Genomic DNA, 13901 nt, shown 5'->3' on the forward strand with positions numbered 1-13901 from the left:
ACTTGTGTTTTACCTGCCTTCTGCTCTTATTATTTGGACGTCTAGTGTAAAGGTGAGACGTTGCCCCTATTATTCTTCCAGAGGAAAATATTACTTGATACGGTTTAGCGACTGATTAGTTAAACATGGTGTTTATTACAAGGCATTGTAATAAGTGCCATGTTAAAATGTTGTATCAGTATTTTGAAAGGTTAAACCGGAAGTTAGTGGTTGCTTAGAAACCATAGAAGCAACATTCTAAACTTCTAGGAGACTTTTGTTTTGTTTTGTTTTGTTTTGTTTTGTTTTTGCCCCTAAATATTAAGCTTTTCGTCCGCAGAGCTGTGTGTTGTCTCTGAATATGTCCGGCCGGGACCCTTTCCCCTCTCCAAAGCTTGAAAACGGCTTCACTCTCAGCGGCTTCAGGACACAGCAGGTGGGTTTGTCCGGTGTTCGTGTTTACCTTAATAAAACAAGCTAAATGCTAACATAAACACTGTCTGTGTAGAGATTTATTTTAAAGTACACTTCTGATCCAGACAATTATTTGATTACTGGAATAAAACGCTCCGTGTTCTTGTAGTCAGTTTACGCTGAAACTTACATGACCGTATTGACCTGCTGGGGGGGCTGGAGGCAAGAATTTGCTGGCACCCTTTTATCCCCCTGCTTAAATATGACAAGGCCCCTGGCTAACTGTGTTATAACCTAATGAAACAAATACTAATCAGGTCAGCAATATGCAACATGTAAGTACAAAAGTGTAAAGATGAAGGTTTTAAAACTACACCCTGCACCCAATTGAAGACAGGGCCTTCAGATCAGGTATTAAAGCAGGTCAGGCTTTAAGAGCCTTATCATGTCACTTGATTCTGTGCTCTTATATCCCCAAAGTTACAGTTAAATTACTACACTAGTTAGTACACAGTGGACCTGGGGCTTTTGGAGGGCCAGTGGATAAACAAGCCTTGGAAATCAATTGATGGCACTCAAACAGCCCTGTCCTGTGCAGCAGCATTTTTGTTCCCACTTTGACTGAACAAGTTTTAATCCTACGCCAAATTCAGCCATTAAAACTTTCCTCATTTCTCAGAGGTTCTCATTTAAGCAAACCTACTTCCCATCAGGTTACATTTAATTAAAAAAAGACCATTATTTGTTCTCTATACGTGTTAACCTAAAGCAACATGCTTGTGTGGTGTGTTTGAGCTGTCAATCATTTTCCTTCATGTCGATTAAAAATCTAACAAAATTAAAATGGTAAATAAAATCAAATAATACAAATCAATTGCTATCAATCAATCAGTAGGGCGATTTCACATTTTGTGCTATAATTTTCAACAAATACATATCATTTCTTGGAATTCCCCTTGTGCAGAGAAAAACATTCAATAAACCAACTCACATCGCCCAAATGGAGGAACCCTGGAGTCGCCTCCATGATTCAGCCACTTTGGCCAGCACCCGACGGAGTGTTACGCATCATGAGCATCAGGTAACCTCCTGGGAGCATGATTTTGACCTTCCTTTCTGACACCAGAAAAAGATTTCAAAGCAAAGGCACCCCCAGTAATTTGAATGCACCGCTCATTTCTCAACCTCAGGCTCCAAACGACAGCCTCGACCTCCAACTAATGTCTGTCTATGATCACCACAAGGACTTCTTCTGGAGAAAGAACCAGATTTTATATCAGAAGGAGACCATCTCTGAGGAGCAGAGGTGGGTGCTTGTGATGTTAAAGTCTGTGGTCTGACAGTACAGTTTCACTCTGTTGGCAGTGGCACTTCAGGAGTCAATCATTTAATCATATTAATTCCAAAGTTTCATGTTAATTCACAGGAAACAAGAAAACTTAAAGCAAGACATGCTGGAAAAGGAACAACAGAAAGACATCAGAGTGTGGGTCGATCCACAGAAGTGCTCCATCTACAGCATTAAGTGAGGCGCAGGTGAAGCTCAGTTATGTTACAATCACTAGTCATTGCAGCATTAATGAAACCTAAAACTTCTGATTCAAACCTCAGACTGAATCTAACATCTAGAAACAGATTCTGCATATGAATGCAAAAGAAGTGCACAAGCTAAATCAGATGATAGCTGATGGACTCCAAGACTGAGTGGACTCCAACCTAATCCTCCTGAGTCCAGGAAGAATCTGGCTTTGTCTGAAGAAAGGTGTGTCCCAATTACCAATACAATGGCCTTTTTCCCCTACACAGACAAATTCAAACGAGGGCAACATCAGAGAGACGGATGTCAGCTTCTATTCAACACGAAGCCTCCAGCACTACAATGTCTTAAACAAGTAAATAAACAAGTTCTTTCAGTGCATTTTTGTACTGCATGTGTTTTTTCCAAATTCGATACCATGAAAACTGAAAACTGAAAGATGATTCACGGAAAGCAGGATAGGATACAAAAACTTCAGTACAATTCATTTCAGAATTTATTTTGCATGAAATAACTTCTGTTCATTTTGGATGTATTTTCCAGAACATATCATGACCCACTGCGCTGCATACTGAAGTAGTATTCATGAAAAGCACACCAGGTATCACACACTGAATATGAGTAATATACCCAGTTAGAAAAGAACCAGAACATTTTCTTAAACATTTAAACATTTTCTTGTGCATGTGAGCACATTGCTGCATAAACAGTGCAAATGAGGAAACAATCATGTATTTATGTCACATTTGAGACAAAACTTAAACAAATGACATGAACAATTCTTCCATAGAAAAAAACTGGAATTTTTTCTTCAGTTTAACAGAGATAAACAAATTTTTTACACTAAATGATGAACTTCAGTTTCACTTTTACAACTTTACATTTTTAACTCACTGAACAGGAAACTGAATTGAATCCGTGTGGTTTGTGTCCGCCTGGTATATTCAAGGCTTGTCTTTTCTTCGGAGACGCCGTCTGATGAAAGCCTTCTTGTCCCATTGGTTGGGGGGAAGCATGTAGGCGCCGTTATAGACACAGAGGATGGTCATCTCCTCAGCATACTGAAGATTCTGCAGCAGCTGCAGACAAACATGGCAGGGGTGAAAGTTCAGGAAAGTGAAGAGCTCAGACTCTCATGGGTCACATCATGCAGCAGATATGCAGCTTCTCAGAAAACATTTTAAACCTGCAATACCTGATTTTTCTGGCCATGAACACGACACTGGAATTTTGTCACCTTTTTACTTGAATTAGCATTAGTTAGCATAAACGTCGGCATTCATCTGGAGTCGTGTTTCTGGCCTCTTGGTGTAATAACGATGGAACATGGCTTTTAGCTGCTAAATGCTGCACGATGTTCAACCTCCTCGTTGGTATCTTTGTTTGTCTGTTGTTTGGTGCTGAGCAGGTAGAGTAACAACACTGATGAGAGCAGTGAGAGTGAACCAAAGTGGTAACGTTCCAGGTCATGTGATCCGTTAACATAAAAATGATTATAGCCACTTACACATAATGTGCAGTAGATGCACACACACACACACACACACACACACACACACACACACACTGAATGAGATCAGTCTCTTGTAACTCACTCATTAGAAGGTACAAACACTTACTTTGGGTGTTATGAAGAAGTATTGGGATGTTGTCTCTTTGCAGGCTGTGCGGACCACAATGTCAAAGACTCTCCTCTCATTTACAGGATCCATTCCCTACAGAAAGACAGAGACAGTCACATCCACATAGGAAAGCAGATGACAACTCACTTTTCCATTACACTTGCTTGTAAGCTTACAAATGAGCGAACCAGTGCAGTTTGTACACTACAGCACCATCACAAGACCGTTAATAAAACACTTCTAAAGTACTACGTTTTGGTTCATGATTCCTAAAATTTGAGACAAAGAAGGAAGAAATCCCTCTTTGTTGGACTTCATTTGTGCCTCTTGAATTGACTCTGTGTGTGTGTGCGTGAGAGAGAGAGAGAGACAGAGCTACCTGGTTGATCTCGTCCACCACTCTGAAGGGGCAGCGGTTGAGCTCCTGCAGGGCCATGAGGTAGAGCATTGTGGTGACGCTGCGCTCTCCTCCGCTCTGGTGGTAGGGCGTCAGCTCATGGAGCTGAGTGTTGCTATGAAACTTCACCCGAATTCGGATGCCATATTTGTCGTACTCCGCCTGCAATGATAGACAGCAGTACTACATATACTTTACTGTGAAACAGCAGCTACAAATACCAACAAGATCTCATATGAATAATGAACTATGAACAAGCCTTGTAGACTTAGATGAATTAAAGGAAACAGCCATTGAAAACATCCTTTGACCCTGAGATGTGAGATGAACTGTGAGTGTTGTTTGCTGTGTGCCAGTATTTACCTCATTGTCTGAGTGCAGATCAACCTCTCCTGCACACTGCATGGAGCGGAAGAATTCACTGAACTTGCCATTAATCCGTTCCACCAGCTGCTTCAGCGGGTTCAGCCAACGCTCCTTCGCCTGCGAGACACGCACAGAAATCACTATACACTATGGCCATGCTGTGATGTATGAAATCACAGACTGAGACTCATTTCTTGACAAAACACTCCCAGAAGACTCAGTGCGGTGACAGATTATGTACCTGTGATATGTTTTGTTTGTAAATGTTCAGGTCATTGTTCCTGTCGTCCAGCTCCTTCTCCAGAAGCTTGATCTCCTGCTCTCTCCTGTTGTACTCGTCAACGACCTTCAAAGCAGAGAATGAACAAAAGTGAACAGATTGAACGGTCTGATCAAAATTTCCTGTAGAGATTTTAAAAAGGCTCTTTCTAAAGAGCTGATCACAGGCCAGAACGGATGGTTCTGAGCCAGAGAAGGTAAGTTCAAAATGGATCCATTTTCTGAGGATGTTCTGCTTTATTAGAATAAAGTTTTGATGTTTAAAAAAAAAGAGGCAAAAACAAATGAAACACTCAGCTGATTCTCGTGTGTTCTTACGTTTTCACTGAGGCCAGAGAAGCACTCAGCTCTGGACTGCTCCTCGTTCAGCATGGCATCGATCTCGTCCAGTGTGTCAGGCAGCTTGCTGAAAGCCTGCATTAACAAAAACAACAAGCACAAACATTTCATTCAAATATTTTGTGTTCAAAAGGCAAAAGTGGGTAAAAGAGGCTTGTTTCATTCAGAGATATAATGAACACTAACGTTACGCAGGTCTTCAGGTAGTGACTCATCATTTTGCATCTTGCAGATCGTCTTCGCTCTCCTCAACAGGCCTTTGCATTGCTCCGTCAGCTGGACCTTCCTGTGCTCCAACTGACCGCATTTTTGCTGCAAGAACACATGGGTACTTAGCATACACCGGGGAATCATGGACTCTCCAGGGGGGCAGATGTATATAAAGGTTACTTTACTTTACTTTTTACTTTACTTACATCAGTGGCCTTGAGTACAGAGCTACCCTCTCTACAATCATTCTCCAGCTTTGTCTTCTCAGCTGTCAGTCCAGCCATCTCCAAAGCCAGGTACACCTTCTCCATAGTCAGCTGGGCTCTTAGCTACAGACGATGGAGAGAAAAGGAAAATCATGTCTGCTAGAAGGTAGAGGTCCAGTGCAATAAAGACAGAAATGCACAAAAATGCAGGAGTGACTTAAAGTCTCAATGCAGCAAATGAGACAGGCCATTGGACAACCTGAAAAAAACTCTCAATATATAAAAGCTCTCAAATGCATATTTGTAAATGAATGTATCCATACCTTCATTTGGGCCACGAACACTTTGACTATGTTCACCTTCTGGGAATTAACAGCTGCAATTTTCTCTTTAGTGTCCTGTTCAATCTTCTGCAGGTCAACAACACTTCGCTCCATCTGCCTCAGACTGAACACATGGAAAGAGGGAGTCAGCATTAACCGTACTAACACATACAACCAAGTCCAGTTGTGCTTGATTCATCCCTTCGCGGATAATCACGACCTGGCTTACTGAGCATCTTCACAGACATCTCTACAGAGACAACTTACTAATGAAGTCATGTAAGAAAAGATGTAGAGGAGAACATTACATTCTGTGCCTGTTGGGCCTTTTTACTAGTAAAGATGGCCTTACCTGTCCTCCTTGGTAATGATTTTCTGCTCCAGTTGTCTCTTTTTGCTCTTTAATTCAGAGAGCTGCTTTTTCTCTCCCAACAGTTCATTGTCACGGCAATCCAGTGCGGCCATTTCTTTCTCCAGGGCCTTCATCCGTTCATCGATGTGTTGTAACTTTGACTCACAGGTCTGGTCACAGGGGAGGGTTAACAGTTTAACTATTGTCTCAGTTAAACTCTTAAACAATTCAAGTCTAACATACTGAACTGAGGAGTACCAGATACTAGATGCATGAACTGTGGGGGTGAAAGAAAAGGGTGTGGGCTGTCCTTCAAATGTGTTCTCACTTACCTTCACTTGCTGCTCCAGCTGCCGTTTCTCCTCAGCATCCACAGTGACTGACAGGTACTGGGAAGGTTTCACTGCAGAGTTACTGGTACTAATCTTGTTGGAGTAAACAGACCTCTTCAATGTGTACCTCTCATCTGTTGTGTATAACACCTTGAGGTAGGGCTCCTCAATCACCTGCAAGAGTGAAAATGGACCCAAAGGTCGAGGTAAGCAGAGAAGCCTTTTTAACGACGGCAGGATACGAATATAAAGGTTAGTCTGAGCCAGTTTTCATTATGAATTCTCTGAACTTCAGCGATCCAGGCTGTCAGACCTCCAACCTGTCAGATATCCAACCTATTTCACCCATGATGTTCAGTTGTCTAATTCGCTGTTGTCGTGTTTTGAGAACTTGAATAATGGCGAGGAGGAGGAACGTACCGTTTTAATCATGGCTTTAGTTTGTTCATTCCCCACAGGGACGTCATGCACCCTGTACTGGTGACAGAGGTAACTCATTACCTCATCAGGGGCATCAAACATCTCACGTAGGTAGGTGAAGAACCCGAAACGCCTGCAGATAATAAGAAAAAGTTGCATATAAAAACAAAATAGTAATGGTCACAGACAAAGACAAATTAAACAACTAACAGATGTACGCAAATAAATACAGTTCATGTTGATTATAAAGGTCATTAAGCCTTAAACAAACTTTATTGTCTCTCACTTCAGGGACTCAATATTTCTGGATGGCGGCCGCTTAGACCACGACTCCTCAGGAGCAGAAATGGAGTTCACCTTCAAGTTCATCTTATCACGGACCTGAGTGACAGGACAGATGACATTGCATTTCTTCATTGGGATGGTTCATACTGAATGTCGGTTAAGCTTAACTATCATTTGCACTCTGAAGGATTTTCATCCTGCAGCTAGAGTCAACATGACAGTCACAATCTGCAGCACCCTGACCTCAGTCATGAACTTCTCCATGTCATCTTTCCTCTGGAAGACAAAGGCCCGCAGGTCGTGGAACGAGATGTGGTTCTCCACATACTTAGCATAACGATAGTCCTTCACGTTGATCTGAGGAATGAGGAAAGGATTAGCACGCAGCCTGTGCAACTGATGGAAAAAACATCACAAGCACGCCTCCTTCTGAAGGGACGACGGTGTCATAAAAAAATCCTGAGCAATCCTTCAAGTGATTCAAGGAGGTAAACTGTCGGGTGGGACTCACCACCAGCATCATGGGGTCATAGACATTTCCAGCAAACAGGTGTCTGTTCTGTCTGAGCCACTGGAGGCCGCTGTGTGTGTCCCTGTGGCGTCCTTGCAGCTTCTCCTCTTTGGCATTCATCATGTTGTTCATGTCACTGAGTTTTCTCAGCAACACTGGCAATTGAAATGAATAAACAAAGCCTATATGAGCTGCTTTGAACAGTCTATTGCATGTTAAACGAGTAGATCTTTGCCCATATAAACTGGTCCAGAGGACACCAACACTCACTTTGGTGCTCAGCGTAGATGTTGTTCTTCTCCCTGCGGAGGTCGGACCTCTCTCCTTCGACCGTGGCTTTCTTCACCTGGATTTGCCTCAGCTCCACATTGACAGCACTGATCTGTGGAGTCACATCTGGTTGGTTTCCAACTTTGGCAAGCTCTGCCTTCAAGTCCTCAATGATGCGTCTGGTGTTGCTGATTCGCTTCTGGTGGTCTACTTCTTCCATCTGCTTCAGTCTCAGGGACTGTTTGGTATCTTCAATCTGTAGAGAAGAGCAGGGAGAGTGATCACTCATTATGAACAGCGCGCAGCTGCAGATCAAGTCTGTTTTACTCTGTGATGAAGACATACTGATAGGAAAAGAACACAGTAATAGAAATTTTGACCAAAATCCCAAACTTTTTTTCCCTCAAGACAAAAACAATTGGCTTCCAAACAGAGGGGGACAGAGGACAAGAACATTTTGTATGATCAGTTTTAACGATTGCCTCTCCTCAGAATCAAAGTTCAGTCTCACCTCTTTGTGTTTTTGATCCAACTGATCTTGTTTCTGTTTGCACTTCAGAGTGGCTTCTTTGATTTGAAGAGTCTGGAAAAAAGCTCACAGTAATCATCATGACTGTATCACAAACATTACATTCCAGTATACATTGAACTGTAAAGCAATTTTCAAAAGGTTCATAATTAAGCTTAATTTTCTCATGTATATTCTTCAAATGTCTCAACATTTCTATCATGGGTTTCGGTGGGGAGCATAATGCTCTGATTTATTCTGAATGCACTTAATAATTCATGTGAGATGCTCATGGATGCCCTGAAAGGCTTTCCATAAAACCATTCAAGTACACATATTGTGGAACTGTGATATCAGAGAGTGAAAACATTTGCTTTTTCACCTTCGCCTTTATTTGTGCCTCAGTTGGCTTCAGCTGGTCTTCAATCAGTTGGATCTTCCTCAGCATGGGGGCATGGGCTTGCTTCAGAGCAGCAAGCTGCCTTTTAGCCTCCTCTCGCTCCTTCTTCACTCCCTCAAGTTCTCTACGGGTGGTCTCGTACTCCTAGCACCAGAGGGAAAGAGTCAGAGCTAACACAGTCAGAACAATTCAGCTTTACTCTGACGGTAAACTGTGTTTGTCTTCATACACAGCGTTTCATTTCAACCACTCACCACCCATGGTTTCTTCTTCTCAAGCAACTCGATCACATCCAGATGCCTCTTCCTTTCATAGTAACGGTTCATGTCATGTTTGTTCCTCTCATTCCTCTGCTTGGCCTTCTCCAGAAAACTGGCCTTCTCCTTCACAGCGTTCTAAAGGAAAACACCGACAACACTGAAAAAACTCAAAGAGCCCGAGGACTGCAATGCTGCCTTTAAATATGAAAAACAGTGAAACAGTGAATAGCTGCTGCTCGTGATCTGCTCTACACTGTATGTCCACACAAGTCACATTGTTCACCTCCAATTCTCGCTCTCTGTTGCGGAAGTTTTTGAGCTCACAGTGGTAATTATACATCTCTGGTGGTCCCACTGACTTCTCAGTTGCCTCCAGCAACTCAATGTTGGACATCTTGGCAAACTGTCCCACTTTTTCCTGTGGGGACATACCAACCACATCAGGAGGACAGAGGAAAACAGTGAGGAGAGCAATAGAGGCAACACACATTACATTGCTTGCACTGTGCAAATATCCCACAATGGGACAGCACTCACTGAACAGCCTGACTTCCACAGAACATTACATCATCTATTACTCAAATTCACTGCATCTGTGCAGCCTTGTATCCCAGCCAGTGACACACACACACATACCTGAGGCAGAAACTGGCAGAGATTGCCGACTTGGATCTGCAGAGCCTGGACCTCCTCTTCCACTGCTTTCTGGCTGCAGTGTCTTCCATTTAGCATCCACACCGACTGATTGTTCTCCACGATAATCTCTCTGTTAATCACTAAATTACCACCATTCTTGTACCTGGAATAATGACAAAAGGTTTGACTCTACAATCAGATACATCGAGGAAAAATAGACAGAATGTCACAATATTTCCTGAAATCATTAAATGGCTGATGTAACAACTGCTGGGAAACCAGCTGCATTTAAGGCTTAACCGTATCATCAAAATGCTGAATTATGTTGACAAGATTAACATTTCATGATTTCAAAAGAGATCCATCAGGGATTTCTGAATAAATATAACACATGTCTCTCTAACAGCTTGCTATTAGTAAAGTAACCATGTGTGTCTGTAAACTCTTTCACATAACTTACAGTTCAATCTCAATAGCTCCTTTACTGCGCCCGCGTTTGACGTAGAGCCCAACCTGAAGAAAAAAATAAGCAAAACCTTTTATCATCATCAGAATTGTAATTAATTCCTTCTTCTGCCTGCTACAATAACTGAATAATAATTTGACTGACACTGATGCTGGTATCGGAGACAAACCATCACATGCAGTGCAAGGAGGCACTCAAATAACAGCATGCATATTCTATTCATGCTGTTACTATCAGCTGAAAACCTATCTATTAACTTTATATCATGCATTTAAGCGAGTGGTTGTTTGGAAAGAAATCAAGGCCTTAACAGGGTCAGACTACATTTACCAGAGATCATCTTACTCAGCTGTTTACCTTGTCACCTCTGCCCAGGATAGCAGTCTTGCCAGCCAGACCCAGACAGATGGCACACACAATGCTAGACTTTCCAGTTCCATTGGCTCCAATAATCATGTTCAGATTAGGTCCAGGATGCAACACAGCATAGTCATAGGTCCTGTCAGAGGAAAGGGTATATATTAAAGGTTTTCCTGCAGTGTTTTATAGCAGAGGTGGGCCAACGTGTCTGAAACAAGGACCGCCCGAACTAAAATCCTAAAAAACACAAATACAGTAGCAGCAATCACAGGCTTGGCCACCATGTCTTTCAACATTATTTCTTTAATTACTTTCTACATCGTAGATTAATACTCATGTGGAAATGAGGAATGACACTTAAAGAGAGAGAAATGACACTTTGATGGAACTGGCTCTCATGAGGACCACCCCAGGAGAGGAAGACCAAGAGTTCCCTCTGCTGCAGAGGATACGTTCATTACAGTAACCTGTCTCAGAAATCTGCAACTAACAGCACCTCAGATTAGAGGTCAGATAAATGCTTCACACAGTTCATGTAGCACACAACTGTTCAGAGTAGACTATGTGACTCGGGCCTCGGAAGCATTCTGGTTTTCCTTTATAGTCCGTTTGTAGGCTGAGTAGTATTGACCAATCACATCTGAGTGGAGTTTGGTTACTTGAAGGTAAACAGTGCTTGTGGAGAGCAAATGAGGCAGAATGAATCGGCCCAGATCCTATCAGCTATTGTCTGGGAATGACTTCACTTTTAATGAGCTTTATTTAATTGATCTACATTCATATGCAGATATCTGTTCATAGACATTGGCTTAAATACTTGTCTGGACCTAAAACTAGTTACTAATCAGATTGTAAACAATGACTAGTGGACATAAGCGGAAGTCTTGTGGATAACTTAATTGTAAGTTATCCACATATTAACTGGATACACCAGCAGTCCTGAAACATTGGCTGTTGACCCCAGAGGTTAAATAATCATCAGATGATGGCTGATGGATTCCAAGGTTAGTATTTTAATTCATTAAAACAATCTTCAAATAGCGGGAGTGCCATGCTCTACAGCAAACATGACATTAAATTACCTTGGCTATTGTTTTGGTTGTCTCCGCTGACTAAATTGACCATGAAACAATATGCACCGAGATCTGGGTGGCTTACCACCTCTGCCTCACAATTTTCAAGGTACAAATACTGCAACTGTCTGACTTTCACAAGGACATACGATGTTCTCTCTGCAGATCTCATGACGATCTTGAAAAAGACAGCTTTGTTACAATGATAAGGGTCTGTTTAGGCCTTGCTGGCCCCAATCAGAAGCATGGAGACAAAGCATTTGCAGCACTGACAAACTTTATTAGCCTGTTCATCTGGTTGTACTAGTTTAAGTTTTTTGACAGCCAACAGCCACCATGCTGAAGGCTCCAAGAGTCTTACTGTAGTCGATCCTAAGCTCCCAGTTTACAACAATTTTAGAGGCTGTGCTTTGTGGGGTGGATGAAATGTACTTCAGTATATTAAAGGGCTTCTAATACTTCATAAAGTCTGAATATTTAGGAAGTACAGCCTTCAGAATGACCATGAAGTTTAAACATGTCTCAATCTCAACAAAAGCTGAACCCTGTAAAATTGATGAAGGAAGAATTGTTGCAGGGCTGCTGCTCCTGGCTGCAATAAAGTTAGTTTTAACAAGGTAAATCTGATAAACTGGCAACTGAAAGTAGAATCTCAAATGAAAATGGCAGAAATACCCATCATGGGATGATTTTGACTTGATTTTATGTCTAATGGCGTGAACACATGGGTTTTACAGTTTTAATGCTACTCTTGAATCCCGTAGTAAATCAGCGAAGTGAACCACACTGCCGCCCAGAGACACACAGGTCTGCATTTTAGCTGAACTCATCCCCTCTTGGCTCAGACTTGAATACTTCCGGGTCATGTCACTCAGTTAATAACCTTCCACGGCTTAAAAAGAAATAATACAGTGCTCTGAAGTCTCACGTATTGGGCGTGAGACACATGCATTTCAACCCGTTCACACGCTCACACGACACATCTTGTATTTCTCACGCAGAGAAATTACCAGGATCACGCCCACCACGTTGATCGGAGCCGGCTCCTACCTGGGAGCCGGAGCGGGAGCCGCTTTGTTATTTTTCTGTTCAAGCCGCACGTGATTGGTCAGCTACATGATGTGTGGTGGCTTCTGTGTGAGCGGAGGGACGGGGGTTACAGACAGCGCACGCGCGCTCACACACACGTTACACTCAGAAATGCTGAATTGAGTAAATATTTTTATTTGTACGAATTTATGTGTCATTTATCACATCAGAGCCCAGCTTTCATCAGGGTGTCTGACAGATTTAAGGCTGGCGGGCGGTGAGTTTCGGTTTAAAGACTGTTGTTGACTGTCAGTACAGAAGCAGTAACAGTTAACTTACAGGAAGTTTGTCATGGTGAGGCGAAGTATTGAGCCCTCCACAAAAACACCCTCTTCTCCAGGTCCAACGGGCTGACGACCTGTTAACATGTCCGCCACGCTGCTACTAGACGTTTCTGGGTCATGCATACTCCGCCGTTTTTTGCTGTAACTCGCCATGGTGGATAAAAACCGTCACCTTTTTCTGGAACTCAAAACACGTTCATCGGTGTTTCTCCCTCGCGCGCTTCACCGAGTTACTGATGAAAGCTGGTTGGACAAACGTGGTCACGTGTATACACAAAGCCATGGCAAAAGCTAACGTTCATTATCGCGAGAAACTATGCACCTACAGATAATATATGAGAAACTATAAAACCGGTCAACTGCGCTCAAAAAATGTATATATACATGTGAGCACCTGTAAAATATTTACAAATATTTTCGCATGTGTCTAAAAAATACTTTTTAATTTTAACACAAAACATATTACAGACATGAAGACAACACAATGCCTAAATTTACAACTTAAATAATGTTGGTACTAGAATAAGAGACCTTTTGTTTTGAAATTCTGTACCGGATGTATGCTGTAAAACATATGTTGGAGAGACTTACGCCAGGTTTTGTGACACTGAATGTTCTTGTGAGCTCGTGTGTTCCCTCACGATATATATACAAAAAATAGCTTGGATGCCCATTTAGAGTTTTAGGAGAAGGGAGAATGAGTGAATGAGGCAGTCACTGTATGAAGACAAAGGTTTTAACGTCATTGCAGCTGTTTTTTTTAGTGAGGATTTTTCAGAAAAAGAAATGGACAGACTCAAATAACACTGGACAGCTTTGCCAAAGAGCTATTTGAATAAAGAACCACACTGTAGTGTTACAAACACTATGTTGAGAACTTAATACATCATTTCTTTATTTTTACAGAATACATATGTTGTGTGTCAGTTGCAAGTTTGTCAGGTACACCAAACCAATTTAACAGCAGGTCATTGTAATTGTTC

At 42.0% G+C, this 13901-nt stretch overlaps 2 protein-coding genes across 3 annotated transcripts; one reads left to right on the forward strand and one right to left on the reverse strand.

Annotated features, from left to right (window-relative positions):
• The first annotated feature begins 286 nt into the window (after positions 1 to 286).
• On the forward strand, positions 287 to 2306 carry cfap276 (cilia and flagella associated protein 276). Of its 2 annotated transcripts, none has more exons than XM_076739985.1 (5): positions 287 to 415; positions 1358 to 1474; positions 1584 to 1699; positions 1820 to 1929; positions 2200 to 2306. In XM_076739985.1, the coding sequence occupies exons 1-4, from the start codon at positions 341 to 343 to the stop codon at positions 1920 to 1922; spliced, it is 411 nt and encodes a 136-aa protein (XP_076596100.1). In that variant the 5' UTR covers positions 287 to 340; the 3' UTR covers positions 1923 to 1929; positions 2200 to 2306. The 2 variants fall into 2 exon arrangements, with proteins under 2 accessions (XP_076596100.1, XP_076596101.1); XM_076739986.1 differs by having other exon boundaries at positions 1638 to 1699.
• Positions 2307 to 2405: 99 nt separating this feature from the next.
• Positions 2406 to 13154, reverse strand: smc5 (structural maintenance of chromosomes 5). Its single transcript, XM_076739983.1, has 24 exons — positions 12914 to 13154; positions 10470 to 10611; positions 10107 to 10159; positions 9647 to 9809; positions 9294 to 9428; positions 9005 to 9145; positions 8733 to 8894; positions 8354 to 8425; positions 7843 to 8098; positions 7573 to 7727; positions 7305 to 7418; positions 7063 to 7157; positions 6777 to 6909; positions 6357 to 6530; positions 6025 to 6194; positions 5673 to 5796; positions 5350 to 5472; positions 5120 to 5245; positions 4913 to 5008; positions 4557 to 4661; positions 4313 to 4432; positions 3932 to 4111; positions 3550 to 3645; positions 2406 to 3009 (listed from the first exon to the last, which is right to left on the reverse strand). The coding sequence occupies exons 1-24, from the start codon at positions 13069 to 13071 to the stop codon at positions 2875 to 2877; spliced, it is 3228 nt and encodes a 1075-aa protein (XP_076596098.1). The 5' UTR covers positions 13072 to 13154; the 3' UTR covers positions 2406 to 2874.
• Positions 13155 to 13901: the final 747 nt, after the last annotated feature.

Source organism: Chaetodon auriga, chromosome 10 (genome assembly GCF_051107435.1).
Source record: "Chaetodon auriga isolate fChaAug3 chromosome 10, fChaAug3.hap1, whole genome shotgun sequence".
In the NCBI taxonomy this organism is placed as follows: domain Eukaryota; kingdom Metazoa; phylum Chordata; class Actinopteri; order Chaetodontiformes; family Chaetodontidae; genus Chaetodon; species Chaetodon auriga.